The sequence below is a fragment of the Hippoglossus stenolepis genome, chromosome 3 (assembly GCF_022539355.2).
Source record: "Hippoglossus stenolepis isolate QCI-W04-F060 chromosome 3, HSTE1.2, whole genome shotgun sequence".
Taxonomy (NCBI): domain Eukaryota; kingdom Metazoa; phylum Chordata; class Actinopteri; order Pleuronectiformes; family Pleuronectidae; genus Hippoglossus; species Hippoglossus stenolepis.
The window spans coordinates 14735932-14755460 of record NC_061485.1 but is presented as its reverse complement, the minus strand read 5'-3'; the positions used below and the strand labels follow the sequence as shown (position 1 = coordinate 14755460).

Sequence of the window (19529 nt, the reverse complement as noted above, 5' to 3'; positions counted from 1 at the left end):
TGTATGTATGTATGTATGTATGTATGTATGTATGTATGTATATGAGCTGAAATTGTATATCTGTATATCTGGGAACAACAAAACAACAATGCAGAACAAAGTTCCATCTTTCTCAGAGGTTTGTCTCTAATGTAGTTTATTTTCAGCTCAATAAAGCACATGAACCAGGAAGGCTACTTTAAACAGGATGTAAATGTATGGGTTGGTGATTCACTTCTGAGGTTTGCTGTGGTTTCCTCATTCTGCAAAATGAGAATTCAGTACGTGAAGTCTCAGTATTCAGACACACAAGTATCTCTGAACCATTCTGGACAGCTTCGTCATGGTGGGACTGGTGTTGTTCATCGTTTTCATCAGTGGGTAGACATTTTGAAATTATCAATGTTGGCTTTTATATTGTAGTTTTTGTTTGTTTATGAGACTACAGTATCACTTATTATTGCATCTATTTTATTTCCAGCAGGTTCCTTTCACGAGATTCAAATTCAAGGTCAGAGTCTGATCTTTTACATTTCACATTCAGCTCTGCTGTTTTCACTGCATGTAAAGTTTTTTGTGAGCTGTTATTAATTTGACCGTTTTTAATCAGTTTGCTTGAACAGTATAATTTCTTTACTTCATTTACTTTATGACATTAATGTAACTACTAAGAGCTTAATATAACTAAATGTTTTTCTTTACCCTCTCAGCTCTTCTTCAACCTAAACTGGTAGTGAGTAGACCGGTGATCACAGAGACAGACACAGTCACACTGGACTGTCAGTGTCCACCTGATGCGATTCAGTGTTATTTCTACACTGACGTAGAAGAAACCAAAATCTCCTCATGTCAGAAGACACTGTCAGGGAGCGAGCTGCTGCTGATGGCAGGTCAGAGTTCCCCCGCTGAGGTTGAAGTGAGATGTTTTTACACTGTAAGGTCTGGAGATACACATCCTCCGTCTCCACACAGCGAAATATCCGCCATCACCATACACAGTGAGTTACTTTACTTTTACTTTTACTGTGTGTGAATGAGTGAGGGAAGAGAAACAACCATTCAACAACTTCTTTTCCCATAACATAAAGTTTTGTCACTTTGATAAGTAAAGTTTTTTTCTCAGGTTCTTGATTTTGAATGTTTTGTATTACAGTATTCACAGTATTATTGTGTGTATATGATTGGTGCATCACAAAGTACACGCTGCATCTTTTGATACCTGCTCAAAATATTGCACAAATTCGCTGTCCCACACATTTGTCTACAAAGGAAACTGATCCATCGTCTTTTATTGTATAGAAACTGTGGAAATCGAGTCACACACGATGCAAACTACGCAATTTCCTATGACCTCAGGTAAAGCATGCTGCATTTAAAGTGAAATCTATTTAACAAAACACTCAGTATATTTGTTCCGTTAAGAGTTGTAAAAGTTTTTATATTCAACAGGACCTCCTACTTCAACTCCTGTAACGTCTATAAAAGGTAATAAAATCACATTTGACTTTTTTCCAAATATAAAACTTACATATATTTTTCTTCATTCACCAGGTCTGACTGTCAGCACATCGAGGAACACTAGGGAACATGCTATTTTTTCTTCGCCAACGCCAGGGAAACCGGGTGACAAAATCCCTTTTCCTAAAGACTCACAAAGAAATATATTAGACAGTGACAAAGAACAAGAAAAAAATGTTTTAGGAAATATCTAAATATTTCATTTTAAGATTTCTTTAGTTTTGCCTTCAAATAACAATTATTGCTAATTCCAGAATTCATCATTTAAAGTGAAATCTATTTAACAAAACACTCAGTATATTTGTTCTGTTAAGAGTTGTAAAAGTTTTTATATTCAACAGGACCTCCTACTTCAACTCCTGTAACGTCTATAAAAGGTAATGAAATACAAAATATTGTGTGACTTTGTTTTCAACCATTATAATCAATCAATCAATCAATAACATTGTATTTGTATAGCCCATATTCACAAATCACAATTTGTCTCATAGGGCCCTTAATAATGAATTGTATTTTCCTTCATTCATCAGGTCTGACTGTCAGTACAAGGAACCCTATGGGAAATGTTATTTCTACTCTACGAACGCCAGTGAAAGTAGCATCAGGTGTTTTTACCTTTCTTTACTTTTTTCCTTCAAGAAACAGTTCCAGGATTCATCATGTTCACCACTTTTGTCACTTTAGTTTGTCACTAGAAATACAGTTTTTTCTTGTCACTGCTTCATTGAAAGAAATACTTAAGCCTATCAGAAGATAATAAACCTATCATGACAAAAACACTCACTATATTTGTTCTTTTAATTCTTTTAATTTAATCGTTTTGTGCCTTTTTCCAAGCATAATGATGAAGTGTAATTTTCTTTATTCATCAGTTCTGACTGTCACCACATCGAGGAACGCTAAGGAACATGTTAGCACTTCGTCGCCAACGCCAGGGAAACCAGGTGACAAAATCACTTTTCTTAAAAATTCACACAGATGTTAAAGAAAACCTTTATTTAACAGTGACAGATGTTTTCTTTAATTTTAATTTTTGCCTTCAAGAAACAGTTATTGCTTTTTCCAGGATTCATCATGTTCATCACTTTAGTAATTTTACTTATTCGTTTCACATTAGTAGCAGAGAAATACTGTTGTGGTATTCATTAGTGGTTTAACATGCACTGGTAGAAACTGAAGGTAAACACAGTCTTCCTGCTTTTGTGCCAGGAGTTTGACTGATTCTTGTTTCCTCTGAAACAGACATGAGGATGTGGACACTGAGGGCACTGGCAGTTACAGCTGTTTTTGCAGTCACTGTGGGTTTCATCTCACTGGGACTGACCTTTCTCTGCACCACTAGAAAAATTGGTGAGGACTGTGTCCGTTTACTGTTTATGTCCAGTTAATATACACGTACATGCTTGAAGTATGTTAATAATGTAGGTCTTTTAAAATCTATATCAGACACATCTAACTTCAATGTCTCTGTCATCTTATACACTCACAGGTACCGAGAAACCGAAAAGACAAGAGCCTCAAAATGAACAAGTAAGTGAGACACGAGGCACAGTATTGGATATGGTTGCTATAGAGGTTTATAGATGTCATAAGAGCGCTCAGAGTTGGTATCTTTCTTTTCTAGTCGGTCATTTACCACCAGTACGACACCATCTCCGAGGAGCCGCCTGCATCAGCCCCAAACAACATGGTGTACAGCACCCTGCAGCCGATTTAGAGGAAGACACAGGAGACTGCCCAAAGATTTGTTTTTAAACCATGTGTAATTTTAGCCTCGTCTATCAAACAGCATTTTATGATCTAATACTGAGAGAAAATGATGTGGTTAATGCACGTGGTCTGGTGTTAATCTGTAAACTGACAGGAAACTGCTGAGTCTCTGCTGGCTGTCTCTTTTTCTGTCAGAGAGGGACCAGCAGGTCGAGGTTGAGGGGTGTCACTCTGAACCTTATTGATTACTGATTACTGCATGCTACCTGAACAGGCACCTGCTGGGATCTTCATAAACAAATCGAAGTGTTTGATTTGACTTTCCTTAAATAACTTTCAGTTTAGTTTTTTTTTTCTTCCGTAGATTAAGGGCAGAGGATTTGCACCTTGTTAATCCCTATGAGGCAAATTGTGATGTGTGAATATGGGCTATGCAAATAAAATTTGATTGATGAATAAATACATGCAACTGGTTTCTGGCACATCCGGGTCTCTCAAAACCTCACTCATTCACATATTCTGAGTGGCTTTTTGTTTCATTTTTAACATAAGTGTTTTGAGAAGTAAACTGTCGCATCTCTAGAGCCAACATCCACTTTAGTTTTTACAGCTGAATTGTCTTTGTCCACAGTGACAGGATCAGAGGATGTGATTATCAGGTGCAGTCAGGTTTAAGTTCTGCTTCACCGTCTGTAACAGCAAGCAGAAGTCTGATCAAATGTAACGGACACTTGTTTATCTCATTTCAAAGAAGAAACAAGGTGATGGGAGTGAGAAGTTGTGGCTGGTTGTGGAGAAGCTGTGGTTGTCAGCTTGCTTTTGCAGGCAGTTCTCAGAAACCAAAACAAAGCTGGTGAGAACTAAGTTGATCATACAATAATAAAACCTTAATGTTTACATCAGTGTTCACTGTTTAATAATGAAGTGTAGAACTGCACCTAACCTTATCGTAACCTTAACCTTCGACTAAGTCTTCACCCTAAAAAGGGAATGATTTATGTTCAGAGGAAATGCTTCATCTGTCCATGAGATGGCCCAGCTGTGCCCATGTAAACAGGTTTATGTCCCTGCAACATTAGTAATACACACACACATACACACAAACACACACAATGTTTGAGAAAATAACGCACAGTGTAAATGAAGTAAAATATTTCTTTGTATTTGTATTGTATCACTTCTGTTGTTTTATTACGTCTCTTCTTTGGTCACCAGTTACTTCAATTGTATTGGATTCTGCTCTAAATGGAGCGACGCCTTGGAGCTAGTTCAGGCAGCCAACTCGAGCTGCGCTGCTCCAATCATGTCACATACACCAGGCGACACACCTCACTCTCCACAATCATCTTTAATACAATTATATAATACAATAAGGCGGTCTATTTAAGCAGAGAAAATTCCCCCTCACTCCCTTTGCTTGCCCTGCTGCTGCGTCAGTCTTGCTGCCAGTTGCTTCAGCCCCTCCACCACCCCAGCATCCACCTGTAAGCTCCGACGGGGGGGGGCTCATCACTCCCATCATATCTATGTAATCATATCGGGGGGAATGACTAAGTCGGAGCCTAGACTCCTAACACTAACACGTTCTACTGTTGCAATAAACATTTGAACGTGAGATGTCTGACTGAACGCTGTTTACCCCTGAGACTCCAGAAGTGTTTTGTGGCCTCAAACACTTCCCCCACCCCTCCATCGGCATCGCGGTGAGTAGATGAGTGAATTTACATTTCTGGGTGAACTATCCCTTTAAGGATTATTTGCATAAACTGTGTGTCTTTCATTCAATGGACCTGAGTATTTCAGTGTGGTCTCACAGGTTACACACACACAGGTTACAGTATTACATTACATTACGTGTCATTTGGCGGACGCTTTTTATCCAAAGCGACTTACAGTTAGTTTATTCAACATCTATGGGTGGCCATTCAGGGGTTCAGTATCTTGCCCAAGGACACTTCGGCGTGCAGATGGGGAAGATTGAGGATTGAACCGCCGACCTTCAGGTTGGAGGACGAACACTCCTTAAAGTTAAAGGTGAAGTCAGTCTGCAATTGAAAGATATACCATCAATTTGTTTACCTATATAACCGTCCTATTACTCCTTTCTCTTTCTCCATCTGACTTATACTTTTATAGAAATGTTGCTGCGTTCCCAGATCTCAGAATTTCACTTGGTGAGTACAATCATATTATTACAAAAGGGAATCCAAAACTATGAAAATAAGATGAAACAAACTAAGATATTCAATTAAGGATCATTTGTATAAACTGTGTGTCTTTCATTCAGTGGATCTGAGTATTTCAGTGTGGTCTCACACATACAAATCTACGCACACACAGGTAACATTACAGAGGCATGTTGTCATACCTCAGGGTGGAACGGATGACAGGATTCAGGTTTCTTTCTGTCCTTCTGAAACTTCAGTCTGTCACATTTCAGGGACTCGTTGTGTTCAAAGGTGTCAAGGAAAAAAAAGACAAACTGAACAGAGCTAAGTTTAAAACTTCTCTTACCTGCATCACGACTCGTTTAGGCTGATGTGAAACTGAACACTCGAGTCGTACAACTGTTTCCTTTAGAAAGGATATACATGATCTCGATGGGATCCATGGTTACTGGAGGAGAACTGCTGCAGTCACACTTATTGTCCACAACAACCATGAAGAGGTTGCTGCTGGGAATCTGCTGTATGACAAAAGACCTGCAGCAACAAACACAGACACACACACACACACACTGTTTAATATGGATGGATATCAAGGAATTGATTGTTGATATTTGAGTCAATAATCTAAAATGGCCTGCAGCAGTACCTGATGCAGCCCTCACAGTCGATGAGGCCTGTTGTTTCTTTGATGGTGCGTTCAGAGACAAAAGCAGGATATTCGGTGTCACATGGAACCATCATGGTTTTACCCCGAGACGTCTGAGCTGAATGTGGGACAAAGAAAACTGAACTTTGTGAAACACAATGTACACGTGTGAATGGTTTTAAAGGTTCAGTGTGTAAGATTTAGGTGAAAGGGATCTATTGGCAGAAATTGAATAAAAAATTACCCTAGTGATGTTTTCTCTTGTGTGTCTCATCTAAATTGTATGAATTGTTGTTTTCTTCCCTAGAATGGGCCCTTTATATTTCAATATTTACAGGGAGCGGGTCCGCTCTACAGAGGCCGCCATGTTTTTTGCAGTAGTCCAAACTGGACAATCTAAACACCTTTGGAGTTTTTATCACAGCTGAAGGCTCCCACAGGTTCTTTTGTTTTGAAGGGGAGGGTGAGGTGAGGGGTAATCAGCTGCATCTGGAGACTTCACCACTAGATGTTACTAAATTCTACACACTGAACAATTAAATAAGTCACGCAGCGAAGAAGTGTTTCATTTACATGGTCATTGTGGTTTCCTTGTTCTGCAAAATGAAAATTCAGTACGTGAAGTCTCAGTATTCAGACACACAAGTATCTCTGAACCATTCTGGACAGCTTCGTCATGGTGGGACTGGTGTTGTTCATCGTTCTCATCGGTGGGAAGAGATTTTGTAATTATCAATGTTGGCTTTTATATTGTAGTTTATGTTTCTGTTTGTTTATGAGACTACAGTATCACTTATTATTGCATCTATTTTATTTCCAGCAGGTTCCTTTCACGAGATTCAAATTCAAGGTCAGAGTCTGATCTTTTACATTTCACATTCAGCTCTGCTGTTTTCACTGCATGTAAAGTTTATTGTGAGCTGTTATTAATTTGACCGTTTTTAATCAGTTTGCTTGAACAGTATAATTTCTTTACTTCATTTACTTTATGACATTAATGCAACTACTAAGAGCTTAATATAACTAAATGTTTTTCTTTACCCTCTCAGCTCTTCTTCAACCTAAACTGGTAGTGAGTCCTCCGGTGATCACAGAGACAGACACAGTCACACTGGACTGTCAGTGTCCACCTGATGCGTTTCAGTGTTTTTTCTACACTGAGGGAGGAGAAACCAAAATCTCCTCATGTCTGAAGACACTGCCAGGGAGCGAGCTGCTGCTGATGGCAGGTCAGAGTTCCCCCGCTGAGGTTAAAGTGAGATGTTTTTACGCTGTAAGTTCTGGAGATACACATCCTCCGTCTCCACACAGCGAAATATCCTCCATCACCATACACAGTGAGTTACTTTTCTTAAATATTTTTTTCTCAGCTTCTAGATTTTTAATGTTTTGTATTAGAGTATTCACAGTATTATTTTGTGTATATGATTGGTGCATCACAAAGTACACGCTGCATCTTTTGATACCTGCTCAAAATATTGCACTAATTCGCTGTCCCACACATTTGTCTACAAAGGAAACTCATCCTTGTCTTTATTCAACAGGACCTCCTACTTCAACTCCTGTAACGTCTACAAAAGGTAATAAAATCACATTTGACTTTTTTCCAAGCATTACAATTAAATATATTTTTCTTTATTCACCAGGTCTGACTGTCAGCACATCGAGGAATGCTAGGGAACATGTTATTTTTTCTTCGCCAACGCCAGGGAAACCAGCTGACAAAATCCCTTTTCTGAAAGCCTCACAAAGAAAAAATATATTAGACAGTGACAAAGGACGAGAAAAAAATGTTTTAGGAAATATCTAAATATTTCATTTTAATATTTCTTTATTTTTGCCTTCAAGTAACAATTATTGCTAATTCCAGAATTCATCATCCTTTTGCTTTTGTGCCAGGAGTTTGACTGATTCTTGTTTCCTCTGAAACAGACATGATGATGTGGACACTGAGGGCACTGGCAGTTACAGCTGTTTTTGCAGTCACTGTGGGTTTCATCTCACTGGGACTGACCCTTCTCTGCCCCACAAGAAGAAGTGGTGAGGACTGTGTCCATTTACTGTTTATGTCCAGTTAATATACACGTACATACTTGAAGTATGTTAATAATGTAGGTCTTTAAAATCTATATCAGACACATCTAACTTCAATGTCTCTGTCATCTTACACACTCACAGGTACCGAGAAACCGAAAAGACAAGAGCCTCAATATGAACAAGTAAGTGAGACACGAGGCACAGTATTGGATATGGTTGCTATAGAGGTTTATAGATGTCATAAGAGCGCTCAGAGTTGGTATCTTTCTTTTGTAGTGGGACATTTACCACCAGTACGACACCATCTCCGAGGAGCCGCCTGCATCAGCCCCAAACAAAACGGTGTACAGCACCCTGCAGCCGATTTAGAGGAAGACACAGGAGACTGCCCAAAGAATTGTTTTTAAACCATGTGTAATTTTAGCCTCGTCTATCATACAGCATTTTATGATCTAATACTGAGAAAAAATGATGTGGTTAATGTACATGGTCTAGTGTTAATCTGCAAACTGACAGGAAACTGCTGAGTCTCTGCTGGCTGTCTCTTTTTCTGTCAGAGAGGGACCAGCAGGTCGAGGTTGAGGGGTGTCACTCTGAACCTTATTGATTACTGATTACTGCATGCTACCTGAACAGGCACCTGCTGGGATCTTCATAAACAAATTGAAGTGGTGGATTTGAGATTCCTGAAATAGTTTATAATGTGCCTGTGGTTATTGAGAAGCCAATTCCTATAACATGGCTTATAGCAGACAACATTATAAGTCATATAGTGTTTGGAAATGTACTCCATTGATATTTACTGTAATATATAATAATAAGGATGGCATATGTAGCTTCTCTACTACAATAGGTCACCAAACTTTTTCCAATCTAAATGACCAATTATATTTCAGTTTGTCATGGCCGAGAGAAAAACATTAGTATCTGATTTGCTTCGAACGTGAGAGGCTGTTTCTGTTTGTGTCTCTGTTCCATCACTTGGCTGTTGTTGAGCCTCTCTGGGTTTGGAAGCAGATTTGGAATCAGAAACCTGGATAAGATATTATTGGCATTGGCATTATTCAATTTGTCATTGCTGCTCCCTACATTTTCTTTTGTATAACATTTTAAAAAATGTATACATTTCTCCATTTAGACACCGTCTTTTCTCTGTTATATTGTTATTCTGTCGATGTGCTCTGCTACATGTGCCATCTATTGCACTTCTCTCCGTCCTGGGAGAGGGATCACTCAAATGTGGCTCTTTCTGAAATTTCTATGTTTTTTTCCTGTTAAAAGATTTTTTTTTCTCTTTAGTCTATAGTTGAGGATTAAGGGCAGAGGATGTTGCACCTTGTTAAGCCCTATGATGCAAATTGTGAATATGGGCTTTTCAAATAAAATTTGATTGATTTGATATACAGACATGCAACTGGTTTCTGTTTTGTCATTTCTTAGAAGAAACAAGGTCATGGGAGTTAGCAGTTGTGTGTGGTGAGAACTAAGTTGATCATGCAATAATAATAAAAGTGTTCACTGTTTAATAATGAAGTGTAGAATTGCACCAAACCCTTATCGTAACCTTAACCTTTGCCCAAGTCTTCTGCCCACAAGATAAACTGATTTATGTCCCTGCAACATTAGTAATGCACACATACACAAACACACACAATGTTTGAGAAAATCACGCACGGTGTAAATGAAGTAAAATATTTCTTTGTGTTTATTCGTCAGCTCTCTCAAACGCACAGGTGAGAAGATGTGGTCACCTTGACAAATCATGGCTGGATGTATGAACGTGACATTCTTCGAACACACTTTGTTGAATCTTCATCATGCATCTTTAGCTCATCTGAACCGACTCCTGCTTTAAAACGAGGAGAAACTGACAGAGGAAAGTTCACGAGTTCTGTTTTCTCTCTGGTATTTTACATCATCCACATTATTATCAACATCAGAAAGAACTCAGTTCAAAAATAAACTTAAAATATCTGAGGAATGTATGAAAAAATATGACGCCACTGTCATTAGTGGGTTTTTTTTTTGTATAGCATTTTAATGCCAGGAATACAGAGCGCTCTGCCTCCTTTTCACATGACGAAAGTGCATTTTACATTCTGTAGACTTTCACATGAACTTTCGGTTTGTACTTTGCGATAAAAAAACATGTTTGATGTCTTATATCATCTTTTGCACAAAGTACTATGTTTCTCTTCTCCTATGCCTTTGCTTTGACTGTAGACATGTTGCTTTCTCTTGTTTAATTTCAGCGCACTTTCGGGACAATATGGCAAACAGTGAACTGCAATGCTCTGAGCAAAGTCACCAAGCACTCCCGTGAATCTCACTTTCTTTTGCTGCGCCACATCGTTCATGATTTCTGCATTAATGGATGCGAGTCTCAGTGCTACAGTTTTTTTTTTTGTTTCCTAGTGGAGCGCTGCCAGTTGCAGAGCTAATGAGCAAATTCATCTCTGATTGGCCATATTCTCTATGTGTTTATAAGCATATTCTAGTTGAGGTCGTCCTCGGGTCCAGTCCTGCTGCTCACGGTCACCTGCTGACGGCCGCTGCTATCAGAGGGAGCAGAGCCGCTGTTAGGGCACTGGAGAGGCGTGTTGCTGAACCACACTCCATGGCATTTTCCTGCAGAAGACACAGTTGTATGTGATTAAAGATTTTTTTGAGCAGTTTACGTGTAAGGTGTAATTCCATTTTGATTAAGCCCACAAAGGTAGACACACACAAGCAGAAAGCTGGATCAGAATCCTTCATAGGAACTACCAGTACTCAAATACACTTTATAGAAACCACTTTTCAGAGTAAAACGGGAAGAAAGCATGTGAAATATTGTTAGTAATTCTTTGCACAGGAGAAGTGTGCATACAGCTGCAATAAGTACGTTAAGTTAAAGGTGAAGTCAGTCAGCAATTGAAAGATATACCATCAATTTGTTTACCTATATAACCGTCCTATAACTAATTTATCTTTCTCCATCTGACTTATACTTATACAACAAACTAAGATATTCAATTAATGATTATTTGTATAAACTGTGTCTTTCATTCAGTGGATCTGAGTATTTCAGTGTGGTCTCACACATACAAATCTACGCACACACAGGTAACAGTACAGAGGCATGTTGTCATACCTCAGGGTGGAACGGATGACAGGATTCAGGTTTCTTTCTGTCCTTCTGAAACTTCAGTCTGTCACATTTCAGGGACTCGTTGTGTTCAAAGGTGTCAAGGAAAAAAATGACAAACTGAACAGAGCTAAGTTTAAAACTTCTCTTACCTGCATCACGACTCGTTTAGGCTGATGTGAAACTGAACACTCGAGTCGTACAACTCCAAAAATAACCCCAAATAAAAAATGCAGCTCCGCTCAGTCAGTATTTCCGTTATGAAACAAATCACATATTCAAGCTTCCACTTATCAAATATTAGTGTTTCCTTTAGAAAGGATATACATGATCTCGATGGGATCCATGGTCACTGGAGGAGAACTGCTGCAGTCACACTTATTGTCCACGACAACCATGAAGAGGTTGCTGCTGGGAATCTGCTGTATGACAAAAGACCTGCAGCAACAAACACAGACACACACACACACACACACTGTTTAATATGGATGGATATCAAGGAATTGATTGTTGATATTTGAGTCAATAATCTAAAATGGCCTGCAGCAGTACCTGATGCAGCCCTCACAGTCGATGTTGCCTGTTGTTTCTTTGATGGTGCGTTCAGAGACAAAAGCAGGATATTCGGTGTCACATGGAACCATCATGGTTTTACCCCGAGACCTCTGAGCTGAATGTGGGACAAAGAAAACTGAACTGAACCACAGACGTGTGGTGGAAATTTGGTCAACAAACGAGGTTCTGAGAGAAGTTGTCTTTGTAGGTGTATTTGTAAAAGCTCAACACACGCAGAGGGGGGTGTGTGCGTGTGTGTGTGAGGACAGGGAAATACACACATCTGTGGTTATGTCAAACGTCTGTAATGGAAATTTCCAAGAACTCTGACACAACACCCTCACCGTACATGATGCTATTTCCTCTCCAACACATTTAGTATGCAGCCTATAAGTCACACCTTTACAGTCAGTTACCTTTTACTGTCAGGTCCACGTTCCACCAACTGTACAAGTTAAATTCTAGCAGAAAACTAAAGAGAGAAACACAAACATCACATTTAATTAGGACATCCATTCATATGAATTAACATTTAAGCTCTTTTAAAACAACCATTAATCAGTGTGTCTTGTTATTGGTTAACATTATTATCAGCTGGTTTCATTACATAGTTCATAAAGTAAATGTAATTATAACTGAATTAGTTAAAGATGAAACTGATTATATCTTAGCAGTGTTCATTGTAGTGTGATGATCGTCCATTTATGTTTTTATCATTTAACTTTTTAATTGTTTTGTGCTCAGTATTGTATAAATGATAATTAGTACAGGTATGATATACAGTATGTCACAATATATTATTTATCTTCCCGTACTAAACAAATATAATAATTTTGTCTAAATTCTTACATGACAAGTTCAGTCAGGAGCCACTTAACCACAGTGAAAGGCTAAGAAAGAGAGAGAGAGAGAAAGAGAGAGAAAGATTTAATGTTAGTTTAATCTATATTCATATTTGACTAGTGTCTAAACACTGTTCACCACAAACTCTATGAAATGAACCACCTTCTAGGGTCATGATCTGAAAGCAACACTATTTACCTTAAAATATCAGCTTCAAAAAGAGTTAACACCCTTAACGACTGTTCTGTTACTTCTGTGAGAGAGTAACTAGTAGTCACAGCTTAAACCGACAGAATCAGGCCCAGCGAGTTCTAGAGTAATGAACTTTAGATCAGTCAAAAGAAGTCATTAAAGACCAGCTACAATTTTAACGTATGAAAAATACTGAACAGAGTTTGGTGTATTTTACTACAGCTGCAGCTCTTCTGGTTCAGGAAGCCAGGGATCATGGGTAATATCTATTGTTCAGTGTGTTTCTGTTGAGTGGGTAGAAACTACACACACACTGAATGAATCACCCCGTGTGGCTGCAGAGGGCGCTGTTGCTCAGTAGGTTACAGAGTTTGGCCTTAGCTCTGGCTGTGCAAATGTGGATGTATTGTTTTACAGGTGATAAAATGACTGCTTCTCGTGTCTTTATCTCTAAATCTACCAGCAGGTGATCTGTCACTTACGTCAGATAAAGTACGTGCACTGTCGCTGCTCCCAGCGTACTCTTTGCATTGGGCCTGGTAGTCAAACAGCGTGATCCTGTCACAATCAGGAAGTGGTTACAGTCAAAAGAAAATACCAACAACAACAACAACAAATACAATCATTAACAAAAACATGCTTTTAATGCCAGGTACACTGGACCCCTGGTTGGTGTTAAACTGTGGCTCAGACCTTTTGAAGGACCCCATCTGGAGAAGTTTGTTCATAACGGCCCCCTCCACCTCTCCAAAGAAAAGCCCTGTCTGAGAGAGAAGTTATTTCAACGCACACAGCCACACACTTCAAATCCCACTGTAGATTGAAGAGTACAAAGTAATGGAAATAAAAATAATCAAACCAGCAGTAACTGTTTTTGATCACTTGCAGAAACACAAGACTCACATATCATCTTTTAAGATGATGCAAAGCTGGTGAAGATCTAAACATATATCCACAGACGTGTGCACACCCACGTACACACACACACACACACAAACACACACACAGTACCTGAGAGTGCTCCTCTGTGACCAGAATGAATCCATTGTTGTCGATGAGATAACAGTTAATGTCCTGTGAGTGGGTGAATAAAAAAGATTTAGTAAACAAAACAACAAAACAAAGGGAAAAGAGAATAAGAAGTTAGAGTTAAGTGACTGTTTTTACCTCATTGTCGCAGCTAATGCTACATTTTCCATCCAGAGCTGTACACTGAGCACAAAACATGAAGACTTTTGTTTCACACCCACTCAGAAAAACAACAAAAACGTGTCACGTTAGTTGTTGTGTAGTTACCTGTCTGCAGGCTGTCCAGAACTTCCTCTGAAAGTACTCCAGCTTCATCTGAATCCCGACAGCTGAGCAAAGCACAAAGAGCATAAGAGACTGAACGATATAATAGTAGCTATAACTTTATGTACACCGATCAGCCACGAAATCACAAACAATGACTTGTTATAGACAGTGGTACATCAGTGTATTTTTGGCTTAGTATATAGATTTAGAATCAAATTATTGATTTCGAAAGAACTCTTTAAAACAGGCCATACATATATGCAGATGAGTCACAACATTAAAACTGGCACCTAGTTTTAATGGTTTTAGGAGAAAGAGTAAGTGCTTCGTAGTAAACAGAAAATCATAATATAATAATAATAGATACAAGAACATCTAAAAAAAGTAGGACAAGTTAAAACAGTGAAACAACAATAAGAACACAAAAATAAAACTGGATGAAAACAGATAAAAGCCGGTTTTAGAATTAAAACCCCCCCAAAACTTTAGGATTCATGATGATGTGAAATTCAGTTCAGATGTTGTTACCTGCAACAATTGGAGACTTTCTGTCATCGAGCAGCTGAATTGCTGTGCTGGCCAAAACCACGCTCTTATTCTCTAAAGCTGGAGAGACAGAGCAGATAGCTATCATTCATCGGTTCACGTTCTGCTCAGTAGATGGCGCCCTGCACTCAGCAGCCTCAGTCAGTGAGAAAGAAAACCTCAGCAGCAGTTCATTACTGTACAGTAATGGAGTCCAGTCGGAGGCTTTTCCACAGCCAGATGACTGCAATCTTTCTGAAACGAGCGCTGTGATGGGACATTTCAGGTTATGATGGTGAAGCCTGACTGGATGCAGTTATCATTAACAGGGAAAAGGTGGTAAATGTCCTGGAGAGTGAGGCTTTTTATTCTCCTTTCTGAGGCGAGCAGCCTGAACAGGGGACACATAAACTGCAAGAAAAAGCCGTGAGGGAGGTGAGCTGTGCTGCACGTCCTCTCAGTGGAAACCAGTAAAAACCACAAACCACAACACACCGAGGGATAAAAAGAAAGATGTGAAAATGCTGAAAAGCTAAGGAAACCGTTTGAGCTTTCAAAAAGTGCTTCATATACTCCTGCTCTGGAGTGTCGAGCATATTGAGATGAACTTGTGTGAAGGAAGGTGCAGATACTACAGATAAACGTTTGTCTTGTGTGGTTGTATGATGATATTTGATGGCGCACAGTTCACACGTGATGAGTGACATTGTCCTGCGTACCTGTGCTGAAGGGGATGGAGTAGATGAACGTGCCGGGGACCTGCTCTGCTGCTCTCTTGTACCACAGAGGGAAGTGATCAGCATTAAACACACCCTCCTTGTCCTCCGCTGTCAGGAAATCTCTGAGGACGCACAGAGGATGAAGTGAGGAGCCACGGATTAGATTCATCAGGCGCAATCACGGCCTCGCCTGGTGCTGTAAGTAATGATTAGAGAGACGCGGAGCAGCGGCACTCACTGACTGGAGAGCTGATCTGCAGGGACAAACAGGTTGGTCCTCGACAGGCCGGTGCGCGTTCCCAGGAAGGTGATCTCCACTCCTTTGTCTGAGTTCCTGCAGGATTCATGCAGAGCAGAGCACTGGTGCTTGATTTATGAGTGTTGACCCCGAGCATGTCTGACTGCTGATTACACACTATTACACACTATTACACAACCCCTTGTGAGATTTGTGATTTCCTCTTAAATTTATGATTTACAAAATTATTAGTGAAGCAATGAGTAGGCTGCACCAAAAGTCAATGGGCTCTTGCTTGGGTCGTTCTCTATACCCTCCACAAAATGTTGTGAAAATCAATTGAGTAGTTTTTGCTTAATCCTGCAAACAAACAAACACCAAATGCAGCAGAGGTAACTACAGACTTGTTAAATCATCATTAGTGCTGTTTGTTGATGATTCATTACCATTTATAATTGCAGATCACTCACAGGCAAAACTCATGAGCCTTTGCTAAGAGCTTACAAACATCTATGATTTCAGATTTCAGTAGTGGTGCCACGTGGTTCTTACTCTGACTTGTTGAGGGCCAGTCCAGTCCAGTAGGCCTCCAGTGGAGCAGTCACCACCGCATCAAATAAAACCTCCTGGATCAGCTCCCTGTCACCTGCCGAACGTAACACAATGACTCCATTAACAAATACAGACCTTATTTCAATAATACCTGATACACACTCCATTCAGTCCTGTTGATTTATGTCCGACTCGGATGTCTCTTACATTTGAGGTGTGGTCTGCGACCCGTCAAGAAGAGCTTGATGGCTTGAATCTGGGTGAGGTGACGATGCTCATGCTGCTCCTCTGTGTTGCAGTAGTTCCTGTGGTCCAAACAGAGCCACAGTGTTACGTCAATGAGTGCCTCAACTTCCCTGATGAACATTGAGGCATAACCTACATAACGCATGAATGCCCTCTTCCATATAATCCCAGTTCTTACCATTCATCTGCCAGGGCGACATCTGGCTGTTCCAGATCACGGAGCCCTGAAAAACACAAGTCAGTAACGCTTCAGCAATGCCAGCATGGGAGGACTGATAAAACAAGCAGGTCAGAGTCACATGCATCTAAACTGTATTCAGGCTTTAGTTAACAGCTGGGGGGTCCTGAAAATGGCTGATTATGTTAGTTCACATAATTTTGCTAGGACCCCTTAAATTCTATAATTAGCTATGAACAGGGGGGTGGAAAAAAACCAAGGTCGGAAACCCTCTAACAAGACCCCATACTAGCTTTCTGCCAAACGTTTCATCAATTTAGAGGTTAAGTTGAAGACTAAATGTGTAAGAGTCACAAATACACAAGAATGGGAGAATATCGCAGGTCAAAGTTCACCAAAGTTTATCTCCACTTTGCCACTGGAAGCAAATTTGTTATTCGCCCCCTCGCTAGCACAGATTAAAAACTAAACAGCCCCCCCCAGGTCCTTTGTGCCTGGGCCCCCCGAAATCCTTCAAACCCCTTGAATTTGAAGTTACGTACCTGCTTCGACTGACACATTTCCTCTGAAGAAGAACTTGCCATGGCCTCTGGACAGAGCCACTCCGACACTGGAAACAGCAACAGAGGAGTCAGTCAGTGTTTGAATGGAGTAGAGACATAAACTGACAGAAGGTCGTATAGGAACGTAATAAAACTTCTCTTCCACCTGAATGGAGTTCCTTTAATGTCAGTGTAGTAATAGTCATTGTGCATTTTCAGGACGCGCCTCTAAAACAACAGAAGAACAGCTCCGATGAGATTTACTCCTTTAGTCCAGAGACAACAGAGAGAGCGAGAGAGAGAGAGAGAGAGAGAGAGAGAGCGTCTTCATCAGCAGCCTCACCCCTCTGTCCACTGTCTTCTTCACCTCCATAGAGAACGTCCCTGTCCTCCTGTTCACCATAGCGTTACGTAGCTGAAACATAAAGCACACGGAGCAGAGAAGTGGAGGTGGGGTCATTGATCCGGCAGATTGTCATTGGCTGCAACTTGACTGTGATTCTGAAACCTGAGCGTTAATACTGTGATAATTTTTCTCATCTAATAGAAACCGTTGTTTTCATAGGACAAAGTCATGAATATAGAAATTGCACAAATTACAGTCATCGAATGTTATATTTTGATTTAAGCACATTCAGTATCCCCCCCATTGTCAACAACAAAATAACGGCAACTTTCTTAGGTTGTATTATTGTTTTTGACACACGTACAATGTCGTCTTTGTCCTCCCACTCCACCTCAGAAAGATCCACGCTGCTGTAGTTTGGCTTCCGCCTCTTCTGACCCACCTGATACTACACAAAATAACACAATATACACAATTTAATGATCCCCGTGGGCAACAGGGTTATATTTGACTAAAGGTTCAACTATTGCTCCGACATGTCAAATGACAAACTCATGTAAAACCTGTACGTGACACAAGATTTTACAAATTATGAGTTAAATAAATAAATCTCTTTATAAATGTGTCAACATCATTAGTCTTTTCTGTGTTTCCTTGTCAAAACAAAGACTCTCATTTATAAAAGCTGTTGTGGCGATTTTGCAGAGCAATTATTTAGCAAATCATGTGTGAAATTAACACTGTCAGGTAAATTAAAAATGTATTAATTTGATTGATAGTAAAAGCCACACTCAAACAACTGTACGTCAATGCATTACAATGTACATGTCAGATGCTGCTACAGTACGTAGCCGGGACCACAAGAAAACGACAAGTCAATGACTACACCCACAGCACAAGTATTAGCCACAAAGAAACACTCACAAAAATAAAACAACACAAACACACACACACACACAGAGTTGCACACAGAGGAATAGCACTAACACTGGCACACACAGATCCACTATAGCACAGCCATAGCTCCTGAGGAACCAGCGGTCCCAGCGTGAGCGGCTGTGGTCTCTGCCAGCGAGTGTTAAGTTACCTCTGGGAAATTTCAGGCCAGCCAGCCCTATGAGTGGCCTTTATCCCTGCATGCATACACCAAAGGAAAAGGTGGGGATTACAGACTATACGAGCCCATGGCGCCTCCTAACCACAAAACACATTAGTCTCTGCGTGCCCTCGTCAAGGGGGGTTCACGTCATCATTTTGGTTATGCATACAATTTTGCATGGACAAAAACAAAAAAGGCAAAACAGGGTAAAGTCAGGGAACGCTATAGGAGACTGTAAAACAAGTGAGTTACCAGAGGCCTGAGGTCCGGATGGGTCAGGATGTAGCCGTTGTTCGTGATGGCAAACGCGTACCCGTGGATCCCTAACTGGAGACACAAAGTGAGAGACAGAACGTGGATATATAAATATATTAATACATTCATTTAGTTAAAGTAAAAGCACACGAGCAGCTGATGGTACCATATGTTTGGGGATGAGCTTCATCAGCTCCTGCAGAGGGATGTCTGTTCCTGCGACCCCCAACAGAATACCCTGGTTCCTCTGCATGAGAGGATTCAACACAAACACACACAGATACACAACTTTAGGTGAAAACTCTACAAATCCTAACTTAGCTTCTCACTCACTCACCCACTCACCGTTTCATTCTTTGTGCTGAAGACTGGCATGGCTACTGTGGTCATTAGACTCGGGCCTGCTTTGTCTTTCAACTGAGAAACAGAGTCAGGACTTAGTTATACAGCAGAGTGAGAGACCACTGAGAGAAGGATAAAACTGCTCTTTGCTCAGGTTTTCAAGCATCAGTCAAAATGAGATTCCAAAGGTGAAGTATTTTGTCAATCTCTACAACTATTACAATAAATCGTTATCAGTGGTGGAAGAAGTACTTGTGTCTTTTATTTAAATTAAAGTAGTAATACAACTCTGCAGAAGTACTTCTAGTACAAGTACAAGCCCTGTGTCCAAGGTTTGACCTAAATAAAAGAACAAAACTGTATGAACAAAGTGTATTTTTGTTTGTACTGTATCATATAACTGTATCACTGGATTA

General features: G+C 40.0%; 3 protein-coding genes across 7 annotated transcripts in view; 2 read left to right on the top strand and 1 right to left on the bottom strand.

The window, feature by feature from the left end:
• The first annotated feature begins 250 nt into the window (after window positions 1-250).
• On the top strand, window positions 251-3667 carry LOC118105529. 3 transcript variants are annotated; one of them, XM_035153399.2, is made up of 12 exons: window positions 251-356; window positions 464-490; window positions 690-977; window positions 1279-1335; window positions 1429-1464; window positions 1531-1602; window positions 1839-1874; window positions 2028-2102; window positions 2370-2441; window positions 2740-2847; window positions 2987-3027; window positions 3122-3667. In XM_035153399.2, exons 1-12 carry the CDS (start codon window positions 323-325, stop codon window positions 3212-3214), a joined length of 939 nt encoding a protein of 312 aa, XP_035009290.2. In that variant the 5' UTR covers window positions 251-322; the 3' UTR covers window positions 3215-3667. The 3 variants fall into 3 exon arrangements, with proteins under 3 accessions (XP_035009290.2, XP_035009289.2, XP_035009291.2); XM_035153398.2 differs by having other exon boundaries at window positions 252-356; window positions 461-490; XM_035153400.2 differs by lacking the exons at window positions 1531-1602; window positions 1839-1874 and having other exon boundaries at window positions 252-356; window positions 461-490.
• A 2941-nt stretch (window positions 3668-6608) lies between these two features.
• On the top strand, window positions 6609-9428 carry LOC118105530. 3 transcript variants are annotated; one of them, XM_035153404.2, is made up of 7 exons: window positions 6609-6731; window positions 6845-6871; window positions 7071-7358; window positions 7566-7601; window positions 7954-8061; window positions 8200-8240; window positions 8335-9428. In XM_035153404.2, exons 1-7 carry the CDS (start codon window positions 6698-6700, stop codon window positions 8425-8427), a joined length of 627 nt encoding a protein of 208 aa, XP_035009295.2. In that variant the 5' UTR covers window positions 6609-6697; the 3' UTR covers window positions 8428-9428. The 3 variants fall into 3 exon arrangements, 2 of the variants coding, with proteins under 2 accessions (XP_035009295.2, XP_035009294.2); XM_035153403.2 differs by having other exon boundaries at window positions 6645-6731; window positions 6842-6871; XR_007032406.1 differs by lacking the exon at window positions 8335-9428 and having other exon boundaries at window positions 6645-6731; window positions 6842-6871; window positions 7668-8061.
• Window positions 9429-9745: 317 nt separating this feature from the next.
• The window catches only part of cacna2d3 (calcium channel, voltage dependent, alpha2/delta subunit 3), a 33964-nt gene continuing 24180 nt past the window's right edge, over window positions 9746-19529 (bottom strand). The window contains exons 16-39 of the mRNA XM_035153397.2: window positions 19117-19188; window positions 18938-19018; window positions 18769-18843; window positions 17782-17865; window positions 17415-17486; window positions 17238-17299; window positions 17072-17139; window positions 16530-16575; window positions 16313-16410; window positions 16106-16199; window positions 15554-15649; window positions 15316-15437; window positions 14600-14677; window positions 14072-14133; window positions 13943-13987; window positions 13787-13849; window positions 13469-13539; window positions 13258-13333; window positions 12590-12630; window positions 12157-12212; window positions 11738-11855; window positions 11511-11623; window positions 11192-11274; window positions 9746-10686 (exon numbers count right to left, since the gene is read on the bottom strand). Coding sequence (XP_035009288.1) covers window positions 10594-10686; window positions 11192-11274; window positions 11511-11623; window positions 11738-11855; window positions 12157-12212; window positions 12590-12630; window positions 13258-13333; window positions 13469-13539; window positions 13787-13849; window positions 13943-13987; window positions 14072-14133; window positions 14600-14677; window positions 15316-15437; window positions 15554-15649; window positions 16106-16199; window positions 16313-16410; window positions 16530-16575; window positions 17072-17139; window positions 17238-17299; window positions 17415-17486; window positions 17782-17865; window positions 18769-18843; window positions 18938-19018; window positions 19117-19188 — 1869 coding nt within the window. The 3' untranslated portion in view covers window positions 9746-10593. The remainder of the gene's footprint in view (window positions 10687-11191; window positions 11275-11510; window positions 11624-11737; window positions 11856-12156; window positions 12213-12589; window positions 12631-13257; window positions 13334-13468; window positions 13540-13786; window positions 13850-13942; window positions 13988-14071; window positions 14134-14599; window positions 14678-15315; window positions 15438-15553; window positions 15650-16105; window positions 16200-16312; window positions 16411-16529; window positions 16576-17071; window positions 17140-17237; window positions 17300-17414; window positions 17487-17781; window positions 17866-18768; window positions 18844-18937; window positions 19019-19116; window positions 19189-19529) is intronic.

Bases quoted from the DNA above. Each gene is read 5' to 3' on its own strand.
- LOC118105529 (XM_035153398.2), top strand. From the start codon at position 323: ATGGTGGGACTGGTGTTGTTCATCGTTTTCATCA. The intron at 491-689 runs GTCAGAGTCTGA...TTACCCTCTCAG, and splicing joins TCACGAGATTCAAATTCAAG to CTCTTCTTCAACCTAAACTG. The intron at 2,442-2,739 runs GTGACAAAATCA...CCTCTGAAACAG, and splicing joins GCCAACGCCAGGGAAACCAG to ACATGAGGATGTGGACACTG.
- LOC118105530 (XM_035153403.2), top strand. From the start codon at position 6,698: ATGGTGGGACTGGTGTTGTTCATCGTTCTCATCG. The intron at 6,732-6,841 runs GTGGGAAGAGAT...TTTTATTTCCAG, and splicing joins GTTGTTCATCGTTCTCATCG to CAGGTTCCTTTCACGAGATT. The intron at 8,241-8,334 runs GTAAGTGAGACA...TTTCTTTTGTAG, and splicing joins AAGAGCCTCAATATGAACAA to TGGGACATTTACCACCAGTA.